This window comes from Natator depressus, chromosome 2, assembly GCF_965152275.1.
Source record: "Natator depressus isolate rNatDep1 chromosome 2, rNatDep2.hap1, whole genome shotgun sequence".
In the NCBI taxonomy this organism is placed as follows: Eukaryota; Metazoa; Chordata; order Testudines; family Cheloniidae; genus Natator; species Natator depressus.
Genome location: NC_134235.1, coordinates 35,420,969 through 35,440,399, shown reverse-complemented (window position 1 = coordinate 35,440,399; position 19,431 = coordinate 35,420,969). Strand labels below are relative to the sequence as shown.

At 40.7% G+C, this 19,431-nt stretch overlaps 1 protein-coding gene across 26 annotated transcripts in view; it reads left to right on the top strand.

Moving 5' to 3' along the window:
* RIMS2 (regulating synaptic membrane exocytosis 2) overlaps nt 1-19,431 on the top strand; it is a 737,938-nt gene that overhangs the window by 240,236 nt on the left and 478,271 nt on the right. For 4 of the 26 annotated variants that reach the window (XM_074943986.1, XM_074943996.1, XM_074943984.1 and 1 more), the window contains exon 1: nt 1,747-2,245. The exons of 20 other annotated variants lie outside the window; for them this stretch is intronic. In XM_074943986.1, coding sequence (XP_074800087.1) covers nt 2,124-2,245 — 122 coding nt within the window. In that variant the 5' untranslated portion in view covers nt 1,747-2,123. Of the gene's footprint in view, nt 1-1,744; nt 2,246-19,431 lie in introns of those variants that run through there. 2 more of the 26 variants (XM_074943994.1, XM_074943995.1) reach the window with 2 other exon arrangements.

Sequence of the window (19,431 nt, the reverse complement as noted above, 5' to 3'; positions counted from 1 at the left end):
GTGAACAAAGTCACCCAGCAGTGTAATTATGTAGCTGGAATTGGGAATAAAACAGAGGTCTCCAGACTACCAGTCTTGTATCTTATCACAGGACCACATTGCCTCAGTACTATTAACAGACTGTCACAAGCCTAGTAATTGTAAGAGGCTTGGGACCACATTTAACAGGAAGCAGTTATACATCTTGACTGATGCAATGGAATCTTTAGCTGTATATCTTTGTGACGGAATTTAGACAGACTAATTTCAATGCATTATATAAAAATGTCGTTTCCCGCTTCATCTGGGTTAGCTAGTTTCAGGAGTCAAGTTCTCATTCTTTCTCTTACAGTAAACTATCCATAAAGAATGTGCTCTGTAGTAATGAGTTACTACAGTTGCCCTATATAGCTGTGCTTCAAGCTTGCCTCCTCCATATGTTTCTCAGATATAAATATATTTCAATAATGCATGGTATCTTGCTATTGCCTGAATTAGCAATAGCAATTCAGCTAAAGATTGCTTCTCCCAGTATTCTCTAGTATGGACTTTGATAATATTTGTTTTGATTTAATTCATAATATTTCTCCATTATATTTTTTGAAAGATTATTTAACACAGGTGTCAGTAGGGAATCCTCTGTCTCCCTTTCACAAACTTGGAAATGTTTCCCACTTCCCATCCCCATTATCCACCTTCTCCTGTGAAAGCTCTGTGTTGTGGCTGCCGTCCTTTTGGCCTGGGAAGACTGGATAGGGACTCCCTTCTGAGCCCATCAATGCAGGTTTTTAATTAGTTGGAAGGTTGCTTATTTCCTTTTCCTTGAGGGTTAAAATCGCTTTTCGTGCTGAGGCTTTAATAATAACCCTCATTTTATGATAGTTTATTTGGGGATTTTGTAATTAGTTGGTGAGATGTTTAAAGCAGTACATAGACAATAAGAGATTCTAAGGAAAATCTTATTAATTGATATTCTTCAGTTTGACAGTAATTGGATATATTGTAATATTATGCTATAATTTGGCCTGAGTATTGAAAGAAAAAGGAAAAAAATAATTTGCATTCATGGACAGTTATTTGTCAGATTTTAAACAGTGTTCACTGAGCACATTACACTGTATTCTATCAAATGAACAGTTTTGTCTCCTACTCATTGACTTACTGTACTGCACATGCACCAAAGCAATAGGTTTCCAAGCCTATAGCTTTCCTTGGGGTTAGACAGGTATGGAATAGTTGATGTAATGATTGTTTTGATCACTATTAAAATGGTTGATTATGTGCAATAAACTTTGAAAAGGTGCTGAAGGCTTCTTATTTTGGAGTATATTGTATAGATCAGTGACATTCATTTTGGATTATTTTTTAAATATCTGTGACAAATCAGTGCCTCAATACTACATGTATAGTATGTAACTGAATAGTATTACAGAATAGAACTCAATTAAAATAGTTAAGAGATGAATCTCCTATTATCTCATGCAAGGTACAGCATACCTTTTCAAATACAAGAGACAAAAGGCCTATTGTTACATTCTCATCACTACATATTATTGTATGAAGAATACAATAGCTATTTTTAGCATGGTCTGTCTGTCCTGTACAGCTGCCTCCACATTAGAAAAAAGACCTATATACTTGGTCACTGGGTTTGGCCATTTTTACAGGGGAGGGAAAGATGCAGAAATCTTCCTCCTCTTAGACAGTAGTAACACTGTGAGGATGCCTTGTCCTCATTTTTATTACTTCTGAGATTTTATTGCTGGCAGCCAGATGTGCTGAAACTCCTGACGACAGCATCTATTCACTGCGTGTTTTTAATAGGCTTAGAGAAATATGAGTAGAGTACATGAAAGCAGCTCAGCTTCACACTTCAGCTGGGAATGCCCAAAAAGCTTACTGCTGTTTAGAATTCTTGCTACAGTCAGGAGAAAGCCGCACGGGTACTAAATCTTCTACGACTGAATTAGAAGAATAATGACTGTACAATTAACTACCAACCTCTGCTCATTTAGGCACAGTTTTTACAGAGATCAGGAGAAATATGGAACTTGACTGGCATATTTGTATTTGATGGTGTCTGCAAAATAGATGACTTTTAAGACAGGTGGGGAGGAAAAATAAAAGCGAAAGAAAGAAAGAAAATGCAATTTGAGACATTGCGCCAGGTCTGCAATTCTGTTTTATCTCATTTTCATGGGGTTTTCTCATCCCCTCCAAATGTTTTACAAAATGATCTTTTTGGACAAACATTGAACAACATTAGGTAAGTAGAAATAAAGCATTTTTCCTGTAGCATTTCTATGCTCATGACAAGAGTTTATCTATATGTATATTTTCTGGTAGAGAACCTCTGTAATTAGACTTTGAAATATTAATATTTTATTGTAGCAGAGAGTTCCTCCTATTGGTAATTTCATGTTTTATATCAGGATTTAAATGAAACTTGTTCTGCAGAAATAAAAACAGCTTAACTAAAATAAAATATTTAAGATGTATATGTCTCTTTCAAACCTATTAGCTACCATTACCAGGCAGCATTATTAGGTGTAATCCTAAAAACATATTAAATATTCACAGACAAACATGTCTGAGAAAACAATTTTATGTGGATATGGCAGTGAAAGGATTAAAGGTACAAGGATGTGGCTATTCAATCATAAATAATTTGTTGGAAGATATAAATGAGCAGTCCTGCATACAATTTGCAAAATATGCAGAGAACACTTTATTGTTTTCAGAAGACTTATATATGTGTATAGTGCTTTTCAATAATCTTTTAACTGGCCATATTACAGAAGATCAGTAGATGCTTTGCAGTAGGTCAGTCAGTTCTGAAGGCTATTTTGTTATGAACAGCTATTGTTTTGTGGGAAGTGGAGATGGCAAAGAGTAGTGTTGCTTATAGTTGTGATGGGGTAGTTGAAGCTAAAATACTGGTTTGGAATTCATTTTTTGTAGTGAACTCTATTAAATATTACTTATTACTTTTATTACATTTATTCAGTAAACACATGCTGTATAAGTGATGTCTAGAACTTTTTTCATATGATTATTAAATATTAAAGGTGAAAGAAATAAAGAGTTTTATCTAAAAGAATGAGTGAAGGCAGAGGAAGAAGAGAGAATTCTGTAGTTTTGTATAATGATAATGCATTAATGGAAACATTCTGGAAAAAGGGGGAAGTAATAGTGTACAGAACATATAAATAACATTTTAATCTTCCCCTCTCTATCTGTAAGAAAGGCCATTGTTAAAGGGGATTTTCTTTCTCTTAAATACAATCACATTTCCACTTTAAAAAATCAGAAAACTATTATCTGTTTATTTCACCAGACTGTTATTCTAAGGATTTCCATTACTGCTGCTATTTCTTTTACATACAATCATTATATTTATTTAATGTAGTTCTTCACAAGTTTTACTATCTTAGAGATAATTTTCTAATTAGTCATGCAAATTTATGAAGCTGGTGATTGTAATCATGTTTAATTTAGCGACAATTGCAAAGTAAAGTTAATCCATTTAAGGAATTTAGGTATCCTTTCAAACATAAATGAAAATCTGTAGTCAAAGGTAAGATTTTCTCCTAACATGGCTTTTTTGCATGCTTTGACATCTTTGAAGATCTACAAAATGGAGCAATAATTTTGTATATTATCAACTGTGCTTGTAAAATAGTGCACATCTCCAAGTGCATAGTCTTAGGCCTGCAGCTACCAACACTGCCTAAGCAGCTGTTCTCAGCATCCATGAACCTATTCCTGATTTGCTCATTTCTGCTTTTGCAGTAATCAGAGTGCATGCTCCTTGTAAAAAGGAAAATGTAATGCTTTTAGGTAGGTGTGTGTGTGTGTGTGTGTGTGTGTGTAAGAGAGCAGCTGCAAATGATAACAGTTTCAAATCATAAAGACATTCAGAGAAATATTTTATCGCATTTAATATGGCTGAGACTTAAAATTGTTTATTCCAGGGGACTGGTTAATGAAAGAGGATTACCCGGAAGCTCAATCTCAAACTCAATATTGTTTATAATTTTAGGCTGAGGATATTTCTACCTCTTTAGACAGTAATTTGGTGTTTTTTCAAGCTAGTGATTTTGGGCTTCAGAAAGCCTTGCTGTTGTGCTGTTTTTAACAGCATAGAGAGACTAAGCCATGTTTGCTGTGGTAATTAAATTTAAACTGTGTGATTAATTGAAAGTTATTTAAGGCTATTGTGTAAGTAGTTTTTTTCCTGTCTTCTGGATAGGTATCAGTATTTTAAATTTGCACCTTGATGGTAGGGCTCTATAGAAGTCATTTATTTAATGGTCACCGAAAGTAAGAGGTCTTCCCTAAATTTGTTTTGGAGGTTACTTACCTATGTTATTTATTTTATGATTTTTAAAAAGCAATTTAAATTTTCTAATTAAATCATTATAATGGGCATCTTTCTCTTCTTTATGTAGATTTTCACTGAAAACTTTGATTAGCAGTGTAAAACTATTGCTCTAAACTAATTGCTCTAACATCAAGTTAATTTTTCAGAACTATGGATAGGCAAGCACATAATTATTTTTAAAAATAACAACTTGTGCTTTTGAGATGTACAAATGTGATCTGTCTCCCAAGACCTGAAGTTAATTGTCAATTCATGGGTTTAAACAATAATAGTTCTCGTGCTTTTTCAATTATTTTTTTTCCATTCAGTTTTTGGTGGTTATATTTGAAACAGTCAGACTATAGAAAGATAACTACTGACATATTAAGCATAAAATTAATCTGTTAGTGCATAGACTAGCACAGCGCAGCAAGCATACTAATATAGTATAAAATACAATATAAAATGCAAACTAAGGATCAGAGGGAGAGAAAGTACGTACATATAATCGTAGTAAGAGACACATCACTATTAATATGTTAACATGATCTAGGTTCTTAATCTAGGGGACTTTAGTCTTTTTTGGGGGGCATAAGGAGTGCTGGTGTTTTGTTCCGAGAGACACTGAGTATCCTAGCATTGGTTTCCCAAACCCACCACCAACTACTAGCAAGGATGTATATCAAGCTGTTTTTTATCTCCCCCAGTTAGGAACCCTACTTGGTCTGGCTGTCTTTTTAATATTTATTATTTATATTATAGTAGCATCTAGAAGTCTCAACTGAAATTGGACTCCTGTTGTGGTAGAATGATGCTATCATTTAGATAGGAGTTTAGTTAGTCTCTGCTAAATAAACTGAAACACTCCATAAGCTGCTGTAGTGGTGTGCAAACATTCGATGTTCTGTATGCTGTGCCCTCCCCCAGATGCTGAGTGTCACTTCCCTGACATTCCCAACTCCAGCTAGCTGAAGCAGCAAGACCCACGAGTTTACTTCAGAAACTCTGGTCTTCTGAATTATGGATCATGGTGATATGTACTTGTGCATTGGGTTACATAGGCTCTTTTTATCTAACTGTGATTATTATTGTGAAAGCAGATTTTTTCTGCATAGAATATGTGTTTGCTCTCCACCTGGTGAGTAGCTAGTGTAGGGAATAAACTCCCCTTGTTTATGATTTTTATCTTGCAGTTGAAATAAAAAGTGCAGAAACAGAAATCAGTACATCTTTTATCTTGTTTTTAAAAACTCATTTGATGTCTTTATAATTAAATGCTTGTATTTAGTCCAGTCCAATTTTAAAGGCAGAGTCTAAGAGCCCTTTGATTTTTGGCCTCTAAATATTTTTGATGATTGAACTCCTTTATTTTTAAATTTGAAGTACTAAGAACACCAAAGTAAAGTGGTACTTATGTCTACTAAAAGCCCTTAATTATTGGATATATTTACTGGATTTTCAGGTTGTGATTCTGCATTTAGAGCTGAATCACAAATATTGTACTGTCAGATGCTCTATTTGTAGCAGCATACTTTGCACTGCATTGGAGTTCACAGTTGCTTTGGGCAATATTCAGATTAACACACCACCGCATAATGAGTATCTTTCTGACCAAAATTGATATAAACTGCACAACACAATATCAGTCCAATTTACCATTTGCCGTGTATATTAATAGCTTTTTTTGAGGAATGGAAATGGAGAATACTCCCCCTTCTATTTTATTGCTTCTTTGTTACTAGCAATGTGAAGGCAAATTTGTTGTGCAGGTTGGCCACACAGGGGCATAAGACATCTAACAATTTCCCAGAATAGATAGTAGAAAGGTTGATTTTATCACATAGGCACAGTAATGGTCTGTATTCTGATGCTATAAAATTAGAAGGACTTTAGCTTCAAAAAGTAAAATATGTTTTTTTTAACTAAAAACAAACTGGCTTGGAGATTCTTAGGATTATGTGCTTTTTGAAAGAGGAACTGGATGATAAGCATGTTTGGATGTGATATTAATGATTATTTACACATTTTTTCAGAAGAGGATTACTACCAGCTCTAAAATATTAGCCTGCAGATGAAATCAGATTTTACACTGAAAATACAGTAATTCTGGCAGTAAAGTGTTATTTATTTTACAAAAGAGTATTTTGGCCCATACCTTTTGTCTTCCAACTATAATTTACTATCGCTTTGTCTTATAACAAAGCTGTCATGTGATGTCCGGGTTTATTGGCACAGACATTTGTTATTCATCATGGTGCACTAACGATTACTTTGACATTGAAGGAACAAGAGTGCTTGCTTTCTTTTCTTTTATTTATTTGGAAACACTTTTGTAGTTATATGTGCACAATATGCACAATTTGTGTGATTGGGACTCTCTATCATTGCAACATAGCTATGTGTGTGATATAACTTGTGTGATATAACTCTAAGGATATATTGTCTTGATATAATCTATGATTCCAAGAGACAAAGAGAAAAACATGCTGCTAGCATTAGAACTGAGAATATTGCCCATTCTGATTATAGTGACATACAGTAATGAGCAACAACTAGATCCTGCCTCCCCTTACTTTAGAAATCTAGCATGCCTACCCTCCTTAAAGATTTTATTGCTGAGATTTTCATATCTTCCTAGTTTTTTATTTTTTTTACTGGATCAACCATTTCATGACAGTTGTGAATGATCAGCTTAATCATATACAAAAACCTGCAGTGTTGGACAAAACATTTATTTGAATTGTCTCTGTCTTAAAATGTAGATAATTTTTAATGATTGATAGGATTAGTGCATATAAAATTTTATTATGTTTTTCATTCTTTTGTCAGGTTGTGTCTTACATGGTAAACAGGGCTCTAAGTTAAGACCAGTAATATCATTTCCATTTTGCTTCAGTACAACATTTGCAAAGCAGCAGCCTGCGCGCATGTTATGCACCAGATTATTGGTTATTCTTATTGTTGTGACTGGTTCTCAGAGTTTCACAATGCTAGTAGAGCACCATTAATATTGATTTACAACCTGAGTTTACATAAAGATGTGTGGATAATTTTAAAGGCAACACAGAATGTTGAAGAATTCAGAAGATGATTTCTTGATTAAAGAAATAACAGCACTTAGCATTTGCATAGCATTTTACAAAAAGCTGTATAAATAGTAACTAATTATTACACGCACACAAACATTCTGGAATCAAAGTTCTACTTAAAAGAAGTTACTTTGGAAGAAGATGAAGAAGATGAATGATGAAGATTTGTAAATCGCCAACACTGACCCTAAAAAATTGTGATTTTTGGAATTTTAGGAGCTACTCTGAATGATCTTTTCAGAGCAGTTTTCTACTATACCCACTGCAATCTTCATGCAAGGGGATCTTTGTCTGGTTAACTGGAAGAAAAGGAGCATTGCCCCTTTAAGGGCTTCTTACAATGGGTGAGGAGTGAGGGGGGAGTTTATAGGGATGGACAGGAAACAGTTGGGGCAAGGTCAGGGGAAGGTCACTGCTCTTCCCACTGATGGGAAGAGTGTGTGTGTTGCGGGGGTGGAGGGGCTTTATGGCCCATGCAGCCTGGAGAGGTCCTCTTTTACTGGGATAGGGCTGGCATCACCTACCCATGAACTTGGCAAAAGGACTGGGTTCTCTCTTGATCCACTGTGGGCATTATGCTAATTGCCCTTTTCCTTGCGGGGCTGGGCAAGAATTTTTCCTTCACCTCCAGATTGGCTGAGATGGTGTAAGTTTTTTTCACCTTCCATCCCCACAGCAGGTCTGGGACCTGGGGAAGTGGAGTATGGGTTTAGGTTATAAGTTTACAACTTAGTATGTAAAACATGTGGCAGATGTCCAGTGTAGCTAAAAGGGATATGGTCACTGGATAAAATGGACTGCAAAAGGATCCAAAGGAAAGCATCCCTTAAGGGAGTGGAGGAGGGGAGGTTGGGGCTTCTATGTCTGGAACAAGGCAGGGCAGTGGGGTCCCAGCAGTAGTATGGCTGGAACCAAGTTGAGGATTATGTGGAAATGATGATGGCCTGCTCTGTACAATCTGTTGCTGGGTATTCCCAGATATTTTAAATGAATAAAGTTAAAGCCTAATTAAACCACATCCATTGCCTCCTGTCTGTCTTCCAGCATGGACGGACAAAAGTGTGGCAGATGTTCTGCTCAAGTAAACTCCTAAAGGCCAGGAGCAGACACCTGAAGAGAAGAGAGAAACTCTTGTTGCTGCAGTTTTAAGTGACCCAGAGAAGACACACCTTGGAACAATGCAGGGAGGAACACATTTGCATCCCCTCTCCCTCTTAACAGCAGAACAAAGGGCTAGCAGGACAGGAGAGTAGGTTGCTCAGGGCTGGGCTCAGTAACCAGCCTTCTGATCTCTTCTGCAGGCTGCAGCTCTCTCCTGCATTTCTGTACCAGAGCACTCTGTCATCTTTGAGCCAATGGTATGTTCTCCACTGATTTCCCACTATCAGCATGGTACTTTTAGGGCACATACGACAGGTTGCAAGCAGCACAAGTGCTTTCCCCCAGGCCTCCCAAGCTTTCTGTTTTCTTGGAAAGAACAAGAGTGTGGAGCTGCCACCCAATTATCTATCCTCAGGCTACTAGATTTTAGGAGAGGTTCTTCTTCCCAGTTGCTCTGTTCCCTCTTACCTACTGTCTGGTCCATCATTGAGAAGAGGATCCTCTGTCCTGCCATAGTTTTTTTTTTAAATGAGAGGGGGAAGGGGCAGGAGAGCTCCTTCCAGAACCCACCCCGCTTTCTGTCTCTTGCAGTTCTCAGGTGAACGTCCCTCTCTGTCTTTTGCCCCAGCAGCTACAGAGTTCATGAGAGGCTCTCGCTCTTTGAGTCTGTTAGAACTGAGGGTCTTTGCAGCAGCAGGTTTCTCAATGTACTCTTCAGGGAACAGCTGCTGCTCTTTGTTGACCACATAAAAGTCTCCCTGGGCTTCTCCATCCCATCAGGAAGAAAAAGAAGAGAGGTAGCTTACTATCATGTCCATAAGGCATATAATATATTACATTAACAACTTTAAATGCTTGTAATTTTAAAACTGCTAAAATATTTCTTCAGATTTGATGTGATTTTTAAGTGTTGGTGAGATCCACAAATGTTTAACAATTTTTGAGTTATCCAAGTACATTTCTGATAAGAACATTTTCCTCAATGCACTCTTCAATAACTCAGATAATTCCTATAATGTCTCACAATGTCCTCATGATGTAAGTAAGTATTATCTCTTTTCTCCAGATATGGAAAAGACAGAGGTCAAGATATTCAGAGGTGACTAGTGAATTGGGTGCCCAATTTGAAACATTTTAAAGAAGTGTGACTTTCTGAGGGCAGGTGCTCAGTAGTTTCTGAAAATGAGGCCCTGTGATAGGGTGCCTGCCCCACCCTGGGTTCTTAGGGGTTAATAGAGCCCTCGGGAGGCTGCGCAGGAGGCAGCCAATCACAGAAGGGCTTATAGGAGGCAGCCAATCAGGGCTGGGATGGCCCATATAAGAAGGGCTGCAGAGCAGAGCAGCTTCAGTCACACCCAGGAACTTGAGGACAGAGGTTGACTACCTGCCTTGGAGGCTGAAGGCAGCAAGCACCCTGGACAGAGCAATGCTGCAGGCAGAGACCTGGGGAGCTAAAGGCAGCTCCTGGCAAGCTGCAGGGATTTTCAGGCTGAGGCCCTGAGGCAAGGGCAAAGAGGGTGCTGGGACCCTGGGGAAGTGGCCCTGGGAAATCTACTGAGGAGTCGGAGGGGGCACTGCAAGCAGCGGCCATCTACAGGGTCCCTGGGCCAGGACCCGGAGTAGTGGGCGGGCCCGGGTCCCCCCCACCGTCACTCTCCACTGAGGAAGTGGCTGGACTAAAGGACTGTGACATTCTTCCAGAAGAGGGGAGGATAGAGTGCAGCACAGCTGGAGAGCTGTGTCATAAAGAGAATGCCGTGGTCATGGGGGTGACGTGGGTCCCTGGAGCAGAAGTGACAGTGACAAGACACCAGCAGAGGAGGGTGCACTGGCATACACAGCTAATCCCCAGGACAGCCAGCAGGAGGCGCCACAGTGTTGAGTCAAATCCCATCACAGGCCCCTTTAAGGTGTTTCAAGTTGGGCTTCCAGAAACTGAGGCATTCAGAATTACCAATCACTTCTGAAAATCTTGGTCAGAGAGCTTAAAGGATACTTGCTGTGTCCAGGGTCAGACAAAAAGTCAGTGGCAGAGTTGGTATTAAAACTCATGTTGTCTTTCACCATTTCATTCTTACCCCTTCTTTATCCTTTCATCTCCTTTTCAGGGTCATGACTGATTCTATGTCCGCAGCGCTCTGTGAAAATGTATGGCACTATATAGATGATAATGATAATAATTATTTCCCCCCTCAGGAATAATAGTTGTAATGCATCGTAGGAGCATGATCGTCCAAGAAGTAAAATTTTCCTTAGCTGAACAGTAAAATAGGGGAAAACTTAGTGTTTTGTGGCTGTTCCTTTCTGTCCTAACAGATCTAAAACTGCTTCTTTTCTCTTTTATTCTGTTATGTCATCCCAAACAGGTAAAAATGTGTCCTTAAAATAGTTGGGTACTATTTTCTGTTAAGCGCTGAAACAATTTGCATATGGGGGGGTGCTGACAGCCATTGAATCAAACTGTAAACCCTGTATATGATGGGAACTACTGCAAGCCAGGGGGTGCAGCAGCACTCCCCGCATGCCTAATTCCAGCACCTATGGTAATTCCCAAAAGGAGGCACTAGATCATTAAACATGCTTATACTGACAGTGCTTTAAAAGAACAAGATGTTCAATACACAAAAGTAAGCATACATACTTCTTATTAATATAAAAGTGTTACAAAGCAAGTGCTGCCTGTTTTTTCAAACAGAAGCTAAGCAAAATATTGTCCTCAAAACTATTCTAGGGTGTGCAGCCTGGGTGGAGAAAGCTGCACAATTGATCCTGCTTCCATTACTGGCTTGTTGAAGCAGTCAGTGAGATGCAGAAGGGATACTTCCTACAGTGTGGGCTCTCCTGGTATTGATTTCTTGATTTACAGGCTTTTTTCACTTTTGATCTACTTGGGCAGTGGTGATACTGCATAAGAAGATAAAACTGCACAGGAAACACTGCAAAAGCAAAAAGCAAAACAGAGCAAAAACCCCTCAGCCACTACTTGGGCTCAGAAAGAGGCTATACAAATAAATAAGGCAATTTGGATGCTCTTGGTTTGAAAAATATGAAAATTCAGAAGCTTTCCTAAACAAAATACAAATGATGAACAAAGATCAAAGAAATTGACGTCACTTACTTCCTCACATTAAAGTCTTAATGTGACTTCCAGGGCTTTAATAGAAGGAATACAAAGAGAGGTGTAAATATTGCAGAATAAGTCTAGGGTCCAAAATCTATGGATACTTGGTTAACCAGAGTAATCAGAGAATGGTGACACTGTTAACAGTGGCTTGATACCCTTTGAGGAAATATTAGATATGAAGTTTGATGCAGAAGTCACAACAGTATTTCAGTTTTTTGGCCTCTCCTCAGGGTGTGCTTTGTAACCAGTGCAAAAGGTCACTCTCTGACCTCTGCTATAGGCTCTTTGTTTCCTTTCTTTAGCTGAGAAGAGAAGAGAGAAATTTTGAGAATGATGAAGGAAATAAATATTCTCTGGTTTGAGAGTACTGTGTTCATATGTCCTGGATATGTGACTCGGCTCACGGATTTTACTTGTTGAAACCAGAATTTTCAAGTTTTGGGGTGAGGGCTATGTGGAGTTTTGTCTTGAAGAATTCAAAATTATTTTGGATGTGAACACGTATGGTATCCTCATTTGTGAGAAGACTAAAAGATATCTTGATGTAAACACTTCATCTTATCCGCATGAGAGGTTTTTCCTTTCAGTTTCTAACTGTTGCTAGTATTGATGAGAATGCTTGAGTAGACCTGCCATGGGTGTTTTTACTTCCATGTTTTCAAAATCCTTCTCAGAGCAGGTGTAGGTGGTTAAAATGCTGGTGGCCAACAATGCTTTATTTACACAATAGCCTCCACTGTTACTGCTACTGGTGTAAAATTTTAAGAAATATATGTTGTGTAGACAAGGCTCAAGTAATCAGGAGCAGTGTTTCACAAGTCCTCTGAAAGAAAGTATGTCCAACAGCACTGTGCCCCTGACACTATGCTGGGTCATGGGTTTCAGATCTGACTTACAGTATATGGCTCTAATTACTCTGTCACCAAAACCACTTTCTATAGAACCTGGATTTCCCTGAACATTTTTCTTTTTAGGTATTGGCTTTACCTAGCCCTTCATACTTGTGAGAGCTGTGATAATGGCAAGAAGGACAGAGAGGGTTTCAAACATAACTGGAGAGAGGAGTTTATTTCAAAATCTAATTATTTGTTCACACACAAACTGATGTTCTTAACATACGTTTTGATTGGAAAGTAAGTCCATTCACAGAGTAAGGCAAAACAACTGTGTGCATGGATTATCTGTAGTTGGTAACCCAAATCTATATTTTTAAATAATTCAAGGGAAGAAAGAGTATGTTGTTGTTGAGGCACAGGGCTGGGCGCCAGGAGTTCCTGCCTCTGCCAGTACTTCTTGTGTAATGTTGGGCAAGTTACTTTCCTTCAGTTTACCCACTGCTTCTTGTCCTATCCTCTGAGGTTAAGGAGAACAGTTTGTAATCTACTATAACTCCCAGATTCCTTTCCACAGCACTCCTTCCGAGGTAGTCATTTCCTGTTTTGTATGTGTGCAACTGATTGTTCCTTCCTAAGTGGAGTACTTAGCATTTGTCCTTATCAAATTTTATCTTATTTACTTCAGACCATTTTGGCAATTTTTCCAAATGGTTGGGAATTTTATTCCTACCCTCCAAAGCACTTGCAACCCCTCCTAGCTTGGCATGGTCTGCAAAATTTATAAGTGTACTCTCTGCCATTATCCATATCATTGATGAAGATATTGAACAGAACTGGACCCCGGACTGATCCCTGCTGGACCCTGCTATATATGCCCTTCCAGTTTGACTGTGAACCACTGATAACTACTTTCTGGGAACAGTTTTCCAATCAATTATGCATCCACCTTATAGTAGCTCCATCTAAGCCACATTTCCCTAGTTTGTTTATGAGAAAGTCCTGCGAAACAGTATGAAAAGACGTACTAAAATTAAGATATACCACATCTACTGCTTCTCCCCATCCACAAGGCTTGGTACTCTGTCAAAGAAGGATATTAGATTGGGTTGACATGATTTGTTCTTGACAAATCCATGTTGGCTGTTATTTATCACCTTATCTTCTAGGTGTCTGCAAATTGATTGCTTGATCGACCATTTGTTCCATTATCTTTCTGGGTACTGAAGTTGACTGGCCTGTAATTCTCTGGGTTTTCCTTATTCCACTTTCTATAGATGAACAGTATATTTGCCCTCTCCCTGTCCTCTGGAATCTCTCCTGTCTTCCATGAGTTTTCGAAGATAATTGCTAATGGCTCAGATATCTCTTCAGTCAGCTCCTTGAATATTCTAGGATGTGCTTCATCAGGCCCTTCTGATTTGAAGACATGTAACTTGTCTAAGTAATTTTTAATTTGTTCTTTCCTTATTTTAGCCTCAGATCCTACCTCATTTTCATTGACATTCACTATGTTAGATGTCCGATCACTACTAATCTTTTCTACATTTTCTGTTCTTGTCTTTCCTCCTCATTGATTAATGGGCGTACCCTGTCCTTAGTCTTCCTTTGGCTTCTAATGTATTTGTAGAATGTTTTCTAGTTATCCTTTATGTCTCTACTTATTTTAATCTCATTTGTGCTTTGGCCTTTTTAATTCTGTCCCTACGTGCTTGTGTTGTTTGTTCATAGTCTCCTGCCCCCATCAAATCTTCTTTAAAGCCCTTCTCACTAGGTTAGCCAGTCTGTATCAAAAGATATTCTTCCCCCTTCCTCTTCCTCAATAGTTGGACCCCCATCTCCGCTCAGCAGGCCTTTACAGAGCAGCATGCTGTGGTCAAGGAAGCCAAAGCCCTCCTGGTGACACTGTCTGTGCAGCAATGGACCCTTGAATGTAATATGAGCTAACTATTTATGCTTGCATTTAGTTGTGCCAGTAGGTGTGCCTTTCCCAGACTTGAAGAAGAGTTCTGTGTGGCTCAGAAGCTTGTCTCTCTTGATAACAGAAGTTGGTCCAATAAAAGATATTACTTCACCCACTTTCTCTCTCTGATATCCTGGGATAACAAACAAAAATAGACATCCTTTACATAGAATTTCTGATATAAAAGGGATTAAGCGTCTCCATTTTCACTTTTAGAAACTTAATCTGCAACCTTTGAATTAGCTTGGAATTATTATTGTCAGTTTTCAGAAAGGAAAGAGGTAAATAGTGGTGTCCCCCAGGGGTCTGTAGTGGGACCAGTACTGTTCAACATATTCATAAATGATCTGGAAAAAGAAGTAATCAGTGAGGTGGCAAAATTTGCAGTTGATACAAAACTACTCAAGATAGTTAAGTCCAAAACAGACTGTGAAGAATTACAAAGGAATCTCACAAAACTGGGTGACTGGGCAACAAAATGGCAGATGAAATTCAATGTTGATAAATGCAAAGTAATGCACATTGGAAAACTCAATCCCAACTATAAATATAAAATGATGGGGTCTAAAATAGCTGTTACCACTCAAGAAAGCGATCTTGGAGTCATTGTGGATAGTTCTCTGAAAACATCCACTCAATGTGCAGTGGTAGTCAAAAAAATGAACAGAATGCTGGGAATAATTAAGAAAGGGATCGATAAGAAGACAGAAAATATCATATTGCCTCTATATAAACTCATGGTACACCCACATCTTGAATTCTGCATGCGGATCTGGTTGCCCCATCACAAAAAGGATATATTGGAATTCAAAAAGGTTCAGAAAAAGGCAACGGAAATTATTAGGGGTATGGAACAGCTTCCCTATGAGGAGAGCTTAATAAGACTGGGACTTTTCAGCTTGGAAAAGAGATGGCTAAGGGGAGATATGATTGAGGTCTATAAAATCATGACTGGTGTGGAGAAAGTAAATAAGGAAGTTATTTACTCCTCCTCATAACACAAGAACTAGGGGTCACCCAATGAAATTAATAGGCAGTACATTTAAAACAAACAAAAGGAAGTATTTTTCATACAATGCACAGTCAGCCTCTGGAATCTTTGCCAGAGGATGTTGTGAAGGTGAAGACTATAACAAGGTTAAAAAAAACAACCAGATAAATTCATGGAGGATAGGTCAATCAGTGGCTATTAGCCAGCATGGGCTGGAATGGTGTCCCTAGCCTCTGTTTGGCAGAAGCTGGGAATGGGTAACAGGGGATGGATCACTTGATTACCTGTTCAGTTCATTCCCTCTGAAGCACCTTGCATATGGCCACTGTCAGAAGACAGGATACTGGGCTAGATGGACCTTTGGTCTAACCCCATATGGCCATTCTTATGTTCTTATATCTAAGCCCCCTTGTGCATTAGAGCTGAATACAAGCAAAGTGAGAATTTTATATGAAAGTATCATTTTGAAAATTAATTAGTGCTATATGTATCCCATGTAAAAGTTAATTTTAATGTTACTTTTTTGAAGAACTAGATTATTTTATTAAGTGTTTAGAGCACAATTACACCATGATTTACATCCTGTTCAGCCCTACTAACTGTAGTTGCACAGGTTTAAACACAGACCAGAATCCAATTAGTGTAAGGTTTTAAAAATACATACATCATTCTGAAAATATAGTGGAGATAGGCAGCCCTATCCTAAAACTTATTGCATACAAAATAAAACCTTGCCACGACAATTCAGATAAAGAGACGATGAAAAAGTAGTCCAGGGGTCATCCTGGATTAGTTCACAGTGAATTGGCAAACCAGTACTTTTTTTTCCTTCTTCAAGTGCTTGTCCACGTCAATTCCAATCAGGTGTGCATGCACTGCGTGCACGGTCATCGGAAAGTTTTTCTCTTAGAAGCTCCCATTGGGTTGGCTGTGGATCCCCCTGGAGTGGTGCCTTCATGGTCTCAATATATGACCCTGCCGACCCGACACCCCTTCAGTTCCTTCTTACCACCCGTGACAGCTGTTGGAACTGCGTTTGCTTGCCTAGCAAGTGTTTCCCTTAGCTTTCTTCTCTAGTTCGTAGTTTTAGACTAGGTTTCAGTTATTATAGTTTTAGTGTACATAGTGTATATAGTAGTTAAGGTTAAGGAGCGGGGTCCTCCCCATCCCTTACCTTTCCCTCAGCTCTGGGGCATGCCTCCAGGCCAAGGTTTTAAACCTTGCGGGACCTGCAGTAAGCCCGTGCCAACTGGCAACCCCCAAATGTGTCTGAAGTGTCTGGGGGAAGAGTACCAAAGAGATAGGTGCAAAATCGGCAGGTTTTTCCACCCTAGGACGAAGAAAGAGCAGGATTTCTGTCTGAAACAACTTCTGATGGAGTCCGCTCTCCATCCCCAGCCCGCCATGGAGCACCAGGATCAGGGACCGACCGTGCCAGTGCGGAGTGCTCCAGCTTCATTCCCCACTGCCGAAGGCAGCCAGCTGCCAGGCGCAACAGCAGCGCATCCTTTGAAGGAGCATTCGGCAGCCAAGGAGCAGGAGTTGGTGCCATTGACTTTGGTTCCCCGGAGGGGACCGTTGAGTCCAGCGCCCAGTGACTCCCTGGACAGTCAGTGCCAAGTGGAGGAGTTGGAGTTCCCCTCCATCCTGGACACTTTTGAAGCCACCAGGGATTTAATAGAGATGACGGCCCTTCAACCTTTGGCTATCAGAGACAAGCCTCCAATTTCACCGCATCCGGCACCACTGAGAGGCAAGCCGGCCCTGATGTGGTGATCATCTTCTCTGGTCCAGTACTGCTCACTTCGGCACCGCTTGGGTTTGACATCACCAAGGAACCGATCATCAGCTCCAGACCCTGTGTGTGGTTCCCTGGCACCAACAAGACAAAAATCTCGATCTCCGGCACTGGCGGAGCAGCACCGGTGTCTGGCACCTGCGAAGTGGCACCAGTATCGGTTCCCAAAATCGGTCTCCCAGCACCAATCCCTGGTGTGGGCACATCGGTGCTGACTGGTACTGTGGTGCGCACCGGTGCCGCTGTGGTTGTCACGATCCAGATCGTTGTCATCTGACTCAGACGGGGACTCATTTTATTCCCATCGTAGCAGGCAAAGATCGGATAGGCGCAGAAGTGAGGCACCGGCGGCATGGCCTCCACATTGGCAACTGTAGCTTCAATGTCCCTTTTTGACTCCCTGGGCTTATCACGAGGTCCAGGGCTCATTTTCCAGGAGCTCTAGGTCGGTGGTCTCTGAAACCTGAGAACCTCAGCCACCTAAAGGTCGCCCAGTGCCTCGGGGATCGGAAATGACAACAGCAAAGGGTTCACAGCCCATCCAGGTCACCACTGAAACAACCAGCCCCAACAGCTGGCCAGACTGCCGCTGCTGCAACAACAATCAGCGCAGAGGCCCCAGGCACAGACCAGGAGGACAGTAGAGAGCTGGAAGGTCAGGAGGACTCTGTACCGCCTCTAGCCTCCTCATCCTGGTCCCCGGACAAGGTGTTGCAGGGACTTCGGCCTCGGGTCCTCCTCCGATAGATCACTGTGCACACAAGGACCTCCTGTGCAGAATCGCCCGTAACATGGGATTACAGGCGGAAGAGGTTATCGAGCCAGAGGACCCCATAGTCGATATCCTAATGCTGGAGGATCCCTCCAGGTTAGGGTTCAAAGCAGGCCTTTTGAAGGTGCGCCTGAGGACGGCATACCCTCCATGATACTGGATCCTTCCCTTTCCTTCATGGATCGGCTCTCCCACTTCTACAAATAACATCGGACCGCTGGGTTCTTCGCACAGTAGAAGTGGGATATTCTCTCAAATTCTGCTCTTCCCCACCATCCCACTGCCCTTCCTCATCCCTCTTCAGGAACACTTCTCACAAGCAGCTCCTTATCCAGGAGGTGCAGTCGCTCCTCTCCATAGGAGCAGTTGAGGAGGTTCTTCAGGAGCTAAGGGACAAGGGATTTTACTCCCATTATTTCGTAATTCCCAAGGCAAAAGGGGGTCTCAGGCCTATTTTAGACCTCTGAGGACTCAACCAGTTCAGGCTGAAGTTGAAGTTCCGCATGATCTCAGTCAGCACAATCATCCCTTCCCTGGAGCCAGGAGACTGGTACGCCATCCTCAACATGAAAGACATGTACTTTCACATAGCCATTTGCCCCATGCACAGACAATTTCTATGGTTTGTGGTTGACCACAAACGTTATCAGTTCGCGGTCCTCCCGTTCGGTCTATTGACGACCCCCCAAGTATTCACCAAGTGCATGTTGGTGGTAGCATCCTTCCTTTGGCGGAGGCAGGTGCAGGTATATCCCTACCTCAACAACTGGCTACTATGGGGGCACTCCAGGGAGCAGGTAGAGTCTCAAGTCTGATTTCACCCACTCCAGAACAAGAGGGGACTAGATCAGACCAGACCAGAATCCCCTGGCAGTTTCTGGGAGGCCAGATCCCTCTGCACAGACTCTGTACATCAGCATTATTATAGCTGACCTCACCACTTCACATTTCAGCTTGGAGAAGACAATCAATTTTTTCCTCCAACGTTTTAGCTGCCTAAGGCAGCAGACAAATAGCAGGATGAGGCTGCTATTTTGAACAGCAACTTACCCAAGTCTCTTCTCCCTCTCCTTCACCTGGCCTTTTCTGCTGCTTGGCTCAACAGCACTCTTACTTACTGCAGCTTCCCACCAGCAAAAGTACCTCCTGCTGGGCAGGCAAGAGGGTGCATTGTGACTGTATGCCACTGACTCAGCTCCCTCCCTAAACTATACTCCTCCAGGCTTAGAAAATCTGAGAGCTTGGAGAGGAGCTAAGCCAGCCATGCAGGCCATCCTTGCTACCAGCCTCCTATCCAGCAGCAGCAGCTTTTTCTATCACTATGAAGTGAAATGTTAATGAAGATAACAGGAAAGGAGCACACCAGAAAAGCAAGAGACGGGGTTATTCTGTCTATAAATAAAGACAATGAACTTGGG